The sequence below is a fragment of the Dermacentor silvarum genome, chromosome 2 (assembly GCF_013339745.2).
Source record: "Dermacentor silvarum isolate Dsil-2018 chromosome 2, BIME_Dsil_1.4, whole genome shotgun sequence".
Lineage (NCBI taxonomy): Eukaryota > Metazoa > Arthropoda > Arachnida > Ixodida > Ixodidae > Dermacentor > Dermacentor silvarum.
The window spans coordinates 197,595,895-197,612,162 of NC_051155.1; the positions used below are offsets into that span (position 1 = coordinate 197,595,895).

At 43.2% G+C, this 16,268-nt stretch overlaps 1 protein-coding gene across 2 annotated transcripts in view; it reads left to right on the forward strand.

The window, feature by feature from the left end:
• The window catches only part of LOC119442413 (Ca(2+)/calmodulin-responsive adenylate cyclase), a 216,787-nt gene extending 201,166 nt beyond the window's left edge, over positions 1-15,621 (forward strand). For both annotated transcript variants that reach the window (XM_037707283.2, XM_037707285.2), the window contains exon 22: positions 556-15,621. In XM_037707283.2, the coding sequence (XP_037563211.1) occupies positions 556-2,235 (1,680 nt within the window). In that variant the 3' untranslated portion in view covers positions 2,236-15,621. The remainder of the gene's footprint in view (positions 1-555) is intronic.
• The last annotated feature ends 647 nt before the right edge of the window (positions 15,622-16,268 follow it).

The window sequence follows — 16,268 nt, forward strand, 5'->3', positions numbered from 1 at the left end:
AGTTTCGCAAGAAACTTGATGTTGATTAGCTGTTCGGTTTTTACATCAGACATTTTTCCGGAAGAATGCAGTTGCATGTGTTCACTCAATGATGCAGCACTCCCAACTGCCGTGATCGGTTCAGTCGAAACTGGCCGCATGAATAGAGGAGGTGTGTGGGATGACGTCAGCAAAACAGTTGTTGCCAACTCCACTCTTTTTTCAAGCTACACACTTAGTCTCATTTCTTTTGTGTCACACCTCGTATGTGACACATTTTAAATATCATTACTCTCATCAGTGCTTTTGCTGTTGATGCAATATCTTCGTGTACACAATTGTGTACATAGCGTCCGAAAGGGCTAATGACCTCCCATTAGGCTACGACACAAATGATTCAAACTTCACGGTAAACCACATTTTTGCCCATGGTACTTACTGTGCTGCATTTGATGTGTCATTCTCTTGCTGAATTTTACAGTGCTTCCCTAATGGTGGCAAGTTCATTGTTTACAGCTATGCTTTTAACTGTACATCTCACATTTTAAGCCTTTAGCATGAAATTTACTGCTTCAGGTGACCGAAGAAGTCTATCAGCTGCTTCGAGACGGACCCTACCTGTTCCAGTGCCGTGGGAAAGTCAAGGTGAAGGGCAAAGGAGAAATGACAACATACTTTCTCATGGACCGCAAGACCAACTGCTCAGCGTCCAGCCCAAGGGAGGACGGCGTCTCTGGGGGCCATCCTAGCACAGTGCCTCAGCAGGAGGATAATAGCCTCTCTGGAAGTCTGCCTCCGCACTTAAGCTCAAACTCCCTGCAGCTGAGAAGAGAAAGTGGGTCCACTCCCAACAGTTGGGCAGGGCAGCACCAAAAGGCAGCACCACTGGCACCTCATGATGATGTTCTACCATACACCCAGCCCAAGCCCATCATTGTCTCAAGCACGCCTCCGCATGGGTCCAGATCGAGAGTGAAAACTGGAGTGTCTTCCAAGCCAGAGTCCCTTACACGTGGTGACCCCTGGGAGAGTTTGAAACAAATAAGGGTGCCTCCTCCCTCGCTACCTGGTGACCAAAGTGAGGCTGTGCTGACTGATGACTGCAGCCTCGACCCCCGGTCAGAAAGTGCAAGCAGTCACCTTGATGACAGGAATTCTAGCAGTGGTAGTCTCATTATGGAAAGTAGCTGTTTAAATGACCAGCCGTCATCGCCACATGGAAGCTTGCCCGGTCCTGGCTTTCCCTTGCTGTTGTTAAAAAACTCGCACTGTCCTCAAGCAAACTGTATGTACCCGTATTCTCAATCTATGGGCGACTATGAGGCAAGTCCCAATTTCATTGGCCAAGGTCTCCCTCAAGTTGGTCGCTCTCCTAGCCACAATGTTAGACAGTCACATGATGGTAAGTTAAGTCACACATTGCCAGAAGCAGCAGCTCCCAACACAAGGCAGGATCCAGAGCTTGCAGTGTATTTCACAAACTCTTCAGCATCACGTAAACGAACTCATGAAGAGGCAGTTCGCAACGCGGTGGCATCACCTCCGGTCGACTCTCCAGAGCAGGTGCCTCGTAAACAGCTCTGCAACTCAAGTCCGGCATCACAGAGACTTGTCTGGCAGCATGGCAAGGTCAGGGCTCCACTCCTGTCTATGCGCCACGACGCTGATGAGTTACCTATGGAAGACTATCTGGAAAATGGGAACTGCAGTGTGGCAGTTCAGCCAAGATATGCCGTGGGCGACATTCTCAACGGAAATTCTCCACGTGTTCTCATGAGGCTTGACGAGGACTCTGCGGGCATCGCGCTACGATTGGCCGAAGCAGGCCACCCTCTCAGTGGGCCACTGTTGCACCTTGACTCGCGAAGCAGCTGGAGCAACGATGGTTCGAGCGAGGCAGACGAGGAAGGAGCCCCGCTAATGGACAATCACGGTGGTGGCTACACAACAGATGACGCGTCACTTGCCAATGACCAAGGGCTAACAGACGCGGAGGGGGCCCTAAGCGACCTCAACTCGCTCCTCAATGACGCTGGCCACGAAGGGGATGACACGAGTATCTCCTCACGCGCCAGCAGCCGCTTGCTCAGCATTGACTCACTCAGTGTTACTTATGACTCAGAGTATGACAACTATGGAGTTGGTTTCAATGGTGCCATGGGCCGCACTGAGGACCTGAGGTCACTCACTGACTGCATAGCTCGCAACTTCGGCCATTGCGTGAGTGACAACGAAGACAGTGACGTGCTTGCCTGATACTTCTCTCCAGCCCCCCTTTGCACCCAAATAGCCTAATTGGTGACAACTACGTTATCTTTCTGGCTCTTTTAAAAAATGACTCTCGTGTTGACATGCTCAGTATACATAAATGCACATCTTCTTCATGTGTTAATTTCTGCCACAGCTTGTGTAGTAATTTCATGTTTATTCAAGCTTTATCCTTCTGTAATGTTCACTTCTCAGGATACATCTCAACTGTCTGAAAGACAGACTATCTCACCCTAAATGCACAATATTAGAGAGTGAACGAAAGGATTGGCCACAATTCATTGCTCTGTAAACATAATTCGCAATTATATGTTCGTAAAATGCTAGGACCCAAGGCCAGCCAGATTACATAAGGCAGTGGTAGACGAACATGATGCAATTTTGTTTCGCTCTTTTTCGTAAGTGTCACTATGCCTTTAGGAGCTGTTTTGAGAGGTATATTAGAGGAGTTCGAAAATGCGAGCTTCAGCAGAATGTTTTTTACTCACTGGCCATTTCAAGCTAGGCAAGATTGCAAGGTAGCATATTGAAAATAGTGCAAAAAATGGACAGTACAGAGTGTTTGTGCTATGTTTCTGCTTTGTTTCCAGAAAGTTGCACAGCAGTTTCATACACAAGTGGCAGCTTGCACTTAACATACTCGTTTTATCATGCTCTGAATTGTCACTTAGTGGAATTTGATGTGTGTGTTGGAGTGCACCTACCATTTCACTTCAAACTATTTCACTTCAATACAGTTTGTGAGTCTGCTGCCCAGCCAGCTTTTCCAGGAAGTCGATTTTTCTGGGTAACCAAAACGTGGCCGTCACTGGGCTTATGCTCATCGAAGACTGCACTTTCAAAAATTGTTGCTTTGTGGAAGTGGGTGTGAATGCTTTTTTGAGAAATGGGTATAGCTGTCTTTTATTTGGATATGTTTATTAAAACCTGTTTTTGTTCTTAACACACATATAATTTCTATGAAAAGCACAGTACAGCGTGCTGTAGTAACATCATTGCAGTTGGAATTACTACCCAGTAAGTGGGTATACCGGAGAAGAAGGGAAAAAAAAAAAAAAAAAAAAAAAAAACCAGGGAGACTGCTCTTATATTTCTTTTTCTCTCACAGTGGTCTTACGATATGCACTTGAGCACTTGTCTGGTTGTAACAATTAATGGCTGGAGAAATACAAGTTCTCCGTAAGGCAGAAACAATAGAGACATCTATTTCTTGAGTGTCCGCATGTATAAGCTGCCAAACATGTGTGCACACCTCAGATCTTTTAACAGCAACGTGCAGAAGTGCCTTATTGTTCCTTGTTCTAACAGCCACTGGCATTATCAGCAGCAATAGGTCTAGTGGTCACTGCACCTCAGGTTGTGTTTCACATGCACTTGGAAAAAATGTATCACATAGGACCAACGATGTGCTTTGATCCACTTCATGGCTGATAAAGCATACATTTGAGCGTATCTATGCCAAGATCAGTGCACAATTGCAGCACCAGTGATATGGTGCAATTATTTCAAGTGCAGATAGAATACACCTTGAGCCTCAGTGCCCCTTTTACCTGATCTCACTGATAATGCCACTGGATCTCGATTGAAAGTGCAGAATTACTGGCACCTATGTGCTTGTGCATAGTTATTGAAGGTACCGAGGAGTGCACATTCTTTCTCGCTTCGCACATAGTGTGGTTGTAATGAACAACCTGCAATTTTGCAGTTGCTATAGACAGCAGAGAACAAGCAGGCATCATCCATTTATTTTCTCCTTTTCACTTTGATGTTACTTTAGAATATTTTCGTTTTACCACAAGGAGGCAGATAAAAGATGCCCTGAGGTGCTTGCACATCACTACAGTGGAGGCTTGTCAATGCAGTTCATCATTTGGATGATCTGCGCTTTAAAATCTCAAAACGGCGTTTCCACTGCCACTGACTCTTAGTGGTGGCAGTGCCTGCGTTAGCCTTAGGTATGTTACATTTGACCCACCGCACGATTGTTCAGGGTGCTTGACCTATTGCATAAAACATAGGGTTGTCCTTGTTATCCAGGTTTCAGTGGCTGTGGCCATCTTATGTCAACATTGCACAAGCATAAAATGTAGTTTGCAGCTATGCTGTAGGAATAGTTATAATTCAACTACCACTTTTTGGCCATGTATTTTCAATAGTATACACTGGCTTGCTGTTGAACTAGTCATAGTGAGAACTTGAATGTAGCAGTTACAAAGGTCTTGCTTGCAGGATAAGTGCAGTTAAATTTGAGAAAGTAGTCAAAGCATTCAGTGCCACTTCATATGTCATCTTTATCCAGCCCTAATGCCAGCTCTTAATTTAACGCCAAATTGTGCAGTTTCATATGCACAATGCATACATTTGTCAAATTATGGTGTTTGTTTATATATATACATATGCAGAAAGGTAGGAAGTTTCAGTTAAGTGGAATTATTCGTGGCAGTGCACAATCAAGAGTGTTAGTGAAGAAGGATGTACATTTAACCCGCAATTAGAACAGTACAGCCATTGGCAAGCATATACTCGCATGACATGCACCACGCTCACCCGTCTTCTGAAAGCATTCACACCTAAACTTCTTGTATAGCATTTTCCCATTTCCAGAGGCAACTGTTTGCTAGGTCAAGGAAGCATTTTGTGAAAATTGTTTCATTGTATGTTACACAGTACTAAAGCTGTTTCCATCAGACTAAAAGGCACATTGTACTTTCTAAAAATTAAGTTTGCATTCTCGATATGTACTGATCAGAGTTTGCCAAGCATTATCCATTGATGATGTCATTCACAGCCCAAGAATTTAGTTAAAATTATAGGCTTTTGGTGAGTTCTTTGGTGAATGAGGTGGAATGTGCTTGCACATATAATGAGCATATACAGCTTTACTAATCTCTGAATTCTAGCGAGGTGAATCTATTTTGTGAATTCTAGCAGCACTGTGCCTCTTCCAATCACTGGACCATTTGTGGCTGTTCGTAGTACGTGATATGAGTCACGCTATACCGCAAGCAATGGAATACGAACTCCCCAATAAGCAAGCGTAGTTCATTTGAAAATGCCGGGATCAGGCTGCAACAGTTCCTCCTGGCCAAAACCCTCTAAGGCAGTTACACTGCTATTGCTGGGCTAGTTGACAGACTCTCATACTCTACTGTAAATCACTAACTGGAAACTCCAGGGTACATTGTGCTCCAAAATGAAGGGTTGTCCTCTGGGCGAGGCAAACTTAAGGACGTGTACTGAATAGGCAGGTTGGTATCGATCCAAATGTAGTATAAAGTTACAATAACCTATACAGTTTTCTTAAAAAAGAAGTCTTCACGATTGAAGAAATGTATTGCGGTATCAGCACTAAACCAAGCACCACTGTTTCCTAGGCAGTTCACTATATCAACTGAGCTAACTGGGAGGCTAGTAGATGGCAAGGTGAACGTGAATTAATCAACAACCTGAAGTGCAGGAACACTGAATAAGCAAACTGATTCTGCAGAAATGCACAGGGTAGAGGAAGTTTTATGAACCCCTTTCATAACTGTAAGGCCAGCTTTCCTATGACGCAGACTGACAAGCTATGATGATGGCTTAGTAGTTTTTGCAATCAGCTCGTACAAGCATAGTTTGTGCATTTTATGACATGCAAAATGTGTAGATGTGGCTCTCGTAGTGAAACCATGTGCAGGAGACAAGCCAGCATGTGCAGCTCAGACTCCGTCTGCATTTGATCTGCGAGCGGCACCGCCACTAGATGGGCAAATGTGCTCGGCAGAGAAGTGCACTCGCGAATTAGGAAATATGGTAGTTGGCAAGAACCAAATGGTCACCTCAAAAGTAGCTTCAGGTGGATGATTTGGTATAGGTAGTGCACAAAAAAACGAGAACCAGAGGTGAGAGTCGATCAGGATTGCTATATGGGCTTGTTGGTATGATATCTACTTTGTTGTAGTGCAGGCTGAACGACAAGGAAACAAAAAGGCACATTAGACAAACACACAGCGCTGTGCATTTGTCTAATGTTGTTCTGTTCGTGCTACAACAAAGAAAAGGTGAGAGAAAGCAGTTGCACAGAGGAAGGAGGCACTATTTCTGCAGCGACACCTATAGCACGACGCATGTCCCTCTGTCTCTTTTTGTCCTCGTTTTTGGTGCGCTATGTACAATGAATCGTGTGTTAAGGACCCATCCAAACAATTACGCTTCAGGTGGATGCCAGCTTTATCTGTCAGTAAAGCTTCCCCGACCTTGCAGTTTTTCACAGAATTCATTTCCTAGTGCAAATTAATTTGCTGTGCCAATGCCGTTTTTGTCTCAACCTTGACAGCATAGTGCTTGTGCTCTGTTACTCACCTTCATCCTCACCTTTATTGCACTCTTAGTTATATATCACTGATACATGCCAATCAACTCAGATTTCTCTCCTCCCTAAGAGGGTGCACGCTCTGAAAGAAGGCAGCAAAGCACAAGTGTGCAGTCACGAGACACTAAATTATATGGGAAGGCCATTTTATCTGCCATTTGAATGAAATCAAGGAAATGGCAAAGTTGTTCTTTTTATACAGGTGCACAAGCACATGAACATTGATTGCAGTTCTCTGTAAGCTGTTCTTCTACGGCTGGAAAAAAAAATACAGCTGCTTGTTCCATATTTCAAAACTTCACTTTCTTGTTGTTCTAGTGTAGAAAGGATTGCAACACACTGTTGGCCAGATAACAGGGTTAATACTCCTTATTTTTACATCTGTTTTGAAAAGCATCCATCAACAAGGCAACATTTCATTATGTGTTTAGCAATAAACAACATAGCAAACCCTACGAAAAATAATTTTGCAAAAGGCTTTTTCTGTTCATTGTTTCAATGACGAGTTGGCTCATTTTGTTCTGTGGACAAGAGCACTAATAACTGGCTGTAACTTGCTTGGCATGCATCCAAGGATTTGGCATCCATAGTATTTCTTAAGGCTTGGATTTATATTAGTACTGCTGCTTCTTTCCTATACAGTAGACTTAATTTGAAGTGAATGTGAAAGGTGGACCTTGAAAGTGTGTTGTCTTACCAGATGTTTGTAAACTCTTTTGTTTATCAAGGTATTTGGCTTAACAGAGCTTGCCCTAAAGATAGTCTATTGTAGTTTTGCTCACTGCAGCTGGGGACAAATGTTTACAGGCCGTGGAAAATGTACAAAAAAGGAAATTCTAGCATTTAAAAAGAATTTCCTTGCTCCTGGTTGAGGGCTGTGAGCTTTTGTCACCAGTAGTACAGATCTTCTGTAGTGTAATAATGCATTGCACTCGCTCAAAAACATTTTTTGTTGTTTTCTTGGAATACACGCAATGCAGAGTAAGATATGTAGAAATTGCTGCAGAGCTCTTATGTTACAGCACATTGCCTACCATGTTTAAGCAATGTTACAGTGCCTGTATGCCCCCATTAACACTGCTGAGCCTGTCTTTAATGACATTTTGTACTCCCTGCCATGATTTCTTGGAATTTTCTTGGAGCCGCACTATCGCTGCTGTTATCGCGTGAGTGAAACAGTCTATAGGCACACTACAGTTGTAAACACGGACTGCATTGGTGACTCATCAATCAAGGTGAATAGAGAAGGGACCACAAATGTGTGGCTGACAATAAGGCAGTTCTGGTGTTGATACCACCAACATGGCGTCAGCGAGTGTACACCGTATTTGATCATGCAAGACCTTCACTCTTATTCCATTGCAGGGTGCAAATCTTGCACAAGTCAGAATAGCGGCCACTTGCTCATACCAAGTACTGCACTGCGACTGCTACTCACAATCTTCTATCACTAATGACACAGTTCGAAGACTATTATTCTTCAGTAGTTTCATCACTTTTAATGTTCCAATTGCTAAACATGAATTGCTGCATGCATTAATATTAATGCAAGCACCATTTGGTGAAGCTCTTTTCCCAATTTATTTTGCCTGGGCTGTAGGGAATGCAGGCCTTACATGAGTAAATATGGTACATGCATGCACACAACCACCTTACTTTAAACTTCTAGTGTCAGACAGTATTGCTCCTGTTTGCGTTGATGCTCCAAACATCTTAACAACAACAAAGTAACACCAAAACAAGCTTTGTAATGCTAAAGCTCTGGCAGTGCTGTAGTCTGAAATAGCACTGTGATATTTGTTTAGAGCCTCACCATTTAGTTCAGGGGAAACAAAATATGTGGTGTCGTGTGAGAAAAAGCACCACAAACATATTTATGGTGTAGGCTATTTCTCGAAATCATTCAACTTGTCAGAATATACCATCAGGCATGCATTTCTATCACACATCACCCCAAACAGTGCCATGTTACTATAGACACTTTCGCTGTTTACAAACATACGCCCTGGACGGCTTCTGGTTTGGCTCACTGACGTAGTCCGCTAAATATAGCGAGCAAGAAAGGCAATGGTGGTGATATAGATTAGCAGGAGTGCACTTTGTGATCCAGCACAGTAGACGGAATTTTCTTGGAGCCGCACTATCGCTGCTGTTATCGCGCGAAGTGAAACAGTCTATAGGCACACTACAGTCGTAAACACGGACTGCATTGGTGACTCGAACAGTGCATGGTACATTACATTATGTATAGTTGATCAAATTACTTTTGGCTATTTTATGCTATTATTCTTGATATTTAGAACGTTTTTTTTTTCTCTTTCTTTTTTTCGCTAAGTGATCTCAATGGACAGTTAAAGAGCTGGGCTGCGATTTTCTAGCGATGCCTTTTCCAATGCTATTCCTTTTTGCACTTTGTCAGCGGTCAGCATCACGCTCCGCTCGTTTGTCAATGGGATCAGCTGGTCATGAATGGTAGCCTTCATGTGCTTCAGCACAAATGTGCCTTCAGAAGCTCTCATAAACGTAATACCATTCATCCACAAATGATTTCACTGCAGGTGACAGTACAAGTGGCAGCTCAACATTTCAATATTGCTGAAATACACTAAAACAGGAATAGGAAGCAACCCAGAAGCCAATGGCAGCGTTAATCAGTCAGAGCTACAGTTATTGTTTGGTATGTTTGCCAAGCTGTTCCGCATCAAGAGGAAATATAGGTTGAGTATCACGATAGTTGCATTTGTTTCTAAGGGCCCAAGGCCCCCACATTTGCAAGCATACCCCTCCCTCTCTCTCACACACACATACTTTCATGAACATTGAACAAAATTCCCAACATCACTAGTGCCATTCAGCACTAAAGTTGCTTACATAATGTTAACTCTTCTTTGCACATTTCCAGTGATTCACAGTGCACTTTTGTTTCCACTCACAAGAAAAGTTTTGAGGTTATATAAGCATGGTGTGAAAGAACCTTGTGACAACTGTTGTGTTAGTGTGCCGGATACTACTTCATACCGAGCATTACCGCACAGAAACAAATGCCACAAGGCCACTGCGACAGAAACAACTAGTAATAACCTTCATGCGACATTCTTTATTTTCTAGTATTGATGAATGTCCGAACAAGTACTGTGCATTCTGAATGGCTATGCCAGCATTCATCAACATGAACAGGACAAAAACTTGTCTGAGTCCTCTATACTTACTTTTGACAGAGCCTATACACAAATGTGCCCTCAAGGTATGGAGCTCGAAGACACACTATGAACAGTGGGGTAAACAGATTTTTTCTGCTTACACCACAAGCTTCAGTCTTGATAGTATGCCACGCTGTGTTTTCTGCACTACTCCTGGACACCCACCAACAGTTCTTAGCTCAAATATTTTTTGTTAGCTTATTGAGCAAGATAAGGGGTGACACCACTTAACTGTGGTGCAAAAACTGACAGGATAGAGATTTGGGCTAGTTGGTTGAAGATTTTAAACTGCAGTGCTAGAAAAAGACGCAACACAAAGAATGGCAAGAACACAGCGCAGTGTTGTTGCATGGTTCTTTTTTGTGTCACTTCCATTTCATGTGCTGCAGTTCAAGATGTAGAGTGCAAGGCAGTGTACAAGCAAAAAAAAAATAATAATAATAATTCTCTATCCTCTCTAAGCACACAGCTTACTTGAGCATACTTGCTGCACACAACTTACACGGTGTGTCTCCCTTGAAGAAGCTAGACTGTGCTCTTAGGCCACAGAAATTTGGTTTTATCACAAGTTTCGCATCGTGAAAGCTTTTGTTTGCAGGTGTAGATACCATGCTATTCTCTTCTTTTGCTGTCTTACTTGTGCTACAGTTCAGTATGATCAGCCCTCACCAATTGACCCAATTTTCTGTTCCACTGATCATAAGGAATATGGCATTAAAGGGAGAACAAGAGCAGTTATGCTTACAGACTTGGGAAGATTGCAATGTACCATGCATTCAAACTGGAACTGTTCTGATGTTAGTGGTTACAAAAGATAAATTTTGCCAGCTGCACATTAATAAACCTTGTGCTTTATTATGCTTTGCAGAATACATATACCAAAGTACAAAAACAGAATGACATCACTGCCGGAGGTTTTGGATTGTTAAAGCAACACATGCTTGATTTGTATTTTCTTTTCCCCCTTTCTGTTCACACGTTGACCAAACTTCTGCTACCCCACATGGTGAAGACAAGTTCGTAGCAGTGCAAAGCTCTTATAACATAGCAGCCCTGATTCTGTTCTCATTCTATTCCTATAGTCAAATTCTTACTTAGAACAATAAAAATGCAAAACATAAAATATTGCATCCAGGATACTTTTCAAAAGAACTCAAGTTCTTTGTTAGTGCCAACTGTGCCAGTTAGTTGAGCAATGGTCAAGTCCTTGGTGCACATTGCTCCCGCCAAATTATTGTTTGTGAAGGGTAACCAGATTATTTTTCAGCACTGGTACAGTGTCAGCGGTGTCACTTTTTATGCTGTGACCCTTCATATGTGCCTGCTTGTTAATGCAGTTGACAAACTTGAAGCAATATTTATTCACCCTTGTTGTTCATGCTCAGGCACACATTAATCACCTGTTAGCAAATGTTAATGTTCCCAAGATGCTCTTGTTGTTAGCATAATGTCTTAGTAACGGTTGTTGCCATAAGCATATAGCATGCTTACTGTGAGTGTAGTGCCAGAAAGTGAGCCTTTTAAGCTACTTAAACCATGTACACATAATTTAGAAAGGTGGGGTAATCTGCCACACACACTGTAGCGCGACACTTCAAAAGAGGAAATGAGATCGAACAAGGGAGTTGATTGAGGAGTCAAGTGAAGGTACACTTCGAATGTAGTTAATTCGAATGAGTGCATGCATGGTTCGCGAGCACTGCTTTATGCACATTTAGGAAGACGTAATGCTAGTAATAGTCTGAGAGATGTGCCCAGTTGCAGCTTGTGGGTCCCACATTTCCCTGTATGGTACAGGTACAGCATATGTATCGGGTTGTGTTGGAATGTTTGGGGCACAGTTCTTCTGCACACCGCATTGTTAAAATATACTGCAAGCAACGTAACATATGTAAAACCCTGTGCATTGAGCATATTGTGCACATTTGTGTTGCAGTGAAATTGGTCAAGATTATGTTCATTCATCCACCAATGCTGCACTTTTGACAATCAACTTTTAACCTACTAATATTTAAAGAATACCTTGGAAAAAATTATCTGTGTTGTGGAAGTATGTCTTAACTGTTTGATGCTAGTTTGCAAAACACCGCTGCAATTTACGTGAAGTACAGTTTATGCGAAAGTAGTCACCTTCATGCATTACGCATATTCATAGAAGTCATCTTAAAGAAATACTGAAAAATTTTTTTTCTCTCGCTTCCTTTTGCTTTAGTTGAACATCAGCTTTGTAATCGTGGTATGGGTCTTCAATTAACAAAGCATTAATTATATCATCTTTTAATGCAATCACAGTTCGAAATGCGTGCCAAGTGGAGCACAGCCTGAGGCATAGGGCATGTTCAGTGGGCCTCCTAATTACCAACAAAAATTGGATGCAGTGGTCATGTGGTGGCACAGACTACTGACAGATTCATTAGTCATCCGAGTGCAGCAATTGCAAGCCACACCGTGACGGTGCTGCTGAAAGCTGGGCATACGCTGCCACATCATCCATTTCTTCCTCCTCCATGTTTGACACAAGAGAGGCTTGGTCCTCTGCTGTCGGTTCTCTCAGAATGCAGAGCAACCCCCCCCCCCCCCCCCAGACTTTCTTTGCACTATTAAGCCCGACCCTCATAGAACGAATTTCCGGCGTCCAAGCGGCGAACTTCATCCGACGGCGGCCGCTCGTCGGCCACCGTCGGAAATCAGGACGCGTGCCACCAACTTGGAGGGGATATCTTCGCCCGCCGCCGGAAGCGTTCAGTGCGCGGCGACAAGCCCGATCCAATCAGGAGGCAGCACTTCCGGCCGTTGCATCATGGGATTGAGTTGACGTAAAACATGGCGGCGGTCCCGGTCGCCCACTTCGAACTGAATTTGGCATTTTCGTATAATTCACTTCGTTCGTATCAAATGACTGCGCAAACGGCTTTTGCTTAGTCTCATGCCGCTTCGACGAGAGAGTGTTATAGCTAATCTTGAGCAATTTTCGAGATCGCTTCTCGTTTCGAACGCGCCTAAGCCTAACGAGAGAAATTTTCTTTGGGATGCGAGCGCCACCTGTCGGTAAAGTTGGGAGATAGGTGCGACGACGGCATATAGCCTCTGAGATAAGAATATTTCGGAGGTTATGCTAGACAGCTTGTACTGCTTGTCTGTTTCGCTGCAGATCGGCGGACAAGGGAGGTAAAAATAGAACGCGCTCCTGGCTTCCATTGCACTGCCTCTCGCACTTTCCGGATGCACACACACATAGAATTACTTAGGTGCCCTATGTATGCGAAATTCAAAGCGTAATGGAATAGCTTCCCACACGTTAACTACGCTATCACACTATACTAAAACTCTCTGCAAAGTTTGTTTGCGGAACGGTAACGCTATTTCCCTTAACCACGCTATTACGCTTACGTTAAACTAAAACTGTCTAATGACACTACCCACTGTATCCGCATGGGCACAATTTTGGCAGAGCCAAGCTGTTTTCTGCGCTTTCTGGAGGTTGCGAATAGCCAAGCGTAAAAGGGAGAAGAACTAACTCAATAAAAAATATAAAACATTAAGTTATGACGTTATTAAGTGTCGCAACATGCTAAACCTTACTGTGGATTAGATTTAAAAAACAGTAATCTCCTGCTTCACGGCTGGCCAAATTGATAGCGGCTTGGCGGCGTTCGCCGCTGGATCATCGCATGAGGGGCGGTGAGGCGAAAACATGGCGGCGCGTCTCGCTACATTTCTTGACGCGCGAACATCGTCGAGGAAGTTCGCTCCATGAGGATCGGGCTTTATCCAGTTGAGTGCTTAATATTTTGGCATTTGGCAACACGTTCATGGAGTGGCTAGCACTCTAACTGACCCATATGCCAGTTGTTTGTGATACCAATGATCAACGTCTCCGAGGACTTCAGTGATGTAACGAAGAAGCCTGCTTCAATTCCAAGCCGATGTCGTGCAGCACTTGCCGTACATTTAGAATGGGTTGCATTACAGTATGATGTAATTAACTATTTGTTGCACTGTCATCGAATTGAGGCTTCATGCCATAAGAAATCGGTCGACATCAATCCCTTAAAAGAAAAAAAAAACGAGAGGGAAACCTTGTGTCAATGCTCTTTTAAGCATGCCCGATAGTCGTGTATACGATCACTGTGGTGTGTGCCCATCTCTTCAGAAGGAACACAATGGAAACCAGCGTACCAGTGCGTGGCACATTTGCACAGGCAGGTTTGAGCAGGACTCTTATGTGCAAAGCCAATCCACCCACTAAGTGGATACTTCAGGTGGATTGGCGTCTTGGTGCATTGTCCTATGTCAGATGCAAAGTTGCATAAAGTGACCATTCCCACATATGCCACAGACAATGCTTTGCTTCTTTGCAAAGTGCTTATGTGGTTCTGAAGGCCGCACAAACAAGAGATGTTATGTTCTTTTGCACTGTCACACTTAGGAATGTCTGTGTAGCACTGTTGAAGTTACCCATCTAATGGATAGCACAAGGCCTTGTGGTGCTGCTGCCAGATTCCAAATACTAAAAAAAAAAACATCAGCAGGCATCCATGTGCATTTCTCCAACAATGGGCATTCATAGGCACCAGCTCACTGTCTCTCATGGCGAGTTGCCTAACATACAAGCATGTGCAAGCTTTTGTCTGAGCAACTGATTACTACTTTACATGCTGTAGTGTGTTCATCAGAAAAAAGAAAGCTTGTGTTATGCTGACATTGTAACTATGCTAATTCTGACATAGCATAGGCACACAATGAAAAATCTATACAATATTATTGTACTTGGCTACTATGGCTCTCCAACAGTGACGGCTATTTGAATAAGACTACCCAAAACGTGCCTTGGCTGACAAACAAGCTCAAGTTGCACTAGAACATCAATAGTTGTTCAGTGGCTGTGCAACTAAGAGGCGTGTGCACATAGCTGTCTGCTCTGCATTCCTCCCTGCTACACGTTATCAATCTTGGCTCTATTTTTCCTTCACAGAGAAAGGCTGTAGTACTTTGTCTATGGCGCAAGTTCACTCACAACTGTTATCACTGTTCTACTCGCAGACGTATGCACACAGCTACCTTGATCACAAACACTTGTACATAGCAGATCTGCCTTGAAGTGCGCTGGTGTTATACATTGCAATAGTGGACATCACTATTTGTGCATTTCCTTTCATTCGTTTTACTGCTAGCAAGCATTTTCGTGTAAGGCGGCTTACTTATTACCTTTTCACCATTATTGATCACCATGTGCTATCCTGAGCAATGTGAAAAGTGCACACGCTTTGCATTGTCTCTGTGTCTTTCTTGAAAGCAGGCTCCTTTTCTTGTCAGCATTATAATCTACTAGTCTTCTGTCACTCAGTGACAAGCTTTGCATAGTGCACATAAATTCACTTGTATAGCATGCATATTATCAGGCTTAGTGCTGTTCAAGATGCCCTTAAGGAAATGTACTCATCATGGGACCTCCTGGCAAAAGCACGTTGGCAGGTTAGGATTCATTATAATGCTGTGCAGCATGACGAGACAAGGATAGACAAGAAAATGGCGCAAACACTTCACTTCTGTGTTTTTACAGAATGAAAATGACGGAGAAGGAAATGACAGCACTTCTGTCATTTTCTTCTCTGTCCTCATCTAGTCATGCTGCAGTGTTATCATGAACCTAATGGCATTGTATCTGCAACTTACTCCACAATGTTTCATGTGTGATAAAAACAAAAACACCTGCATGCATATTGTGGACCCGAAGATTGTAGCATGAGAATTGACCAAGAGTTTTAAAGATTGTATGACGAACCCTGTGCTCATAATAAATCATTTTTGCATCACTGTTAATTCTGGACCATTTCATTTTGCAAGTTCACATTTGAAGTAAGCCTGCAGCCTGTGATAGAAGTGCTGCCTTGTCCTGACCTGTGCTATTGGAGATCTGTCTAAACTGGAAAAACAGCAACTTTCTTTTCAGCAGTGTCAGCTTGTACTTCACGGAAACATAACGTCCTCAGGCAACGGTGAATAGCGTGAATTGAAAGTTTAAAAACAAGCACACCAGCAGAACAGAAAAGAAAGAAGTTTAAACATTAAAGGATTTTTATCATGCCTGCAGAAGTGGACAGACAGTGTGCTTCGGCCCAGAACAACGTCAGGTGCAAAAAAAAAAAAAAAGATCAAAATACATTTTGTATTGGTTGGTAACAATAAAGTTGTTACCAACCAATACAATTTAAAGCGAAGCTTTATATGTCTGGCCAAAATCGTATATGGCTAGGCGAAATCGCCTGTGTATAGAAAACTATCATCATCAGCATTTGCTCGAGCGTCGTCGTCGTCTTCGCAGCTGGCTCATTGGCGCCCCTCGGGTTGTGCTCGTGCTCGACACGCGCTCATGCCACTACTCTCTTGTTTGTCGTCGTCTTCCACAGCTGGCTGCATTGCCGCTCATCATTCCAGCATAGAATTTCACTTCTCTTCCGTCATCGTAA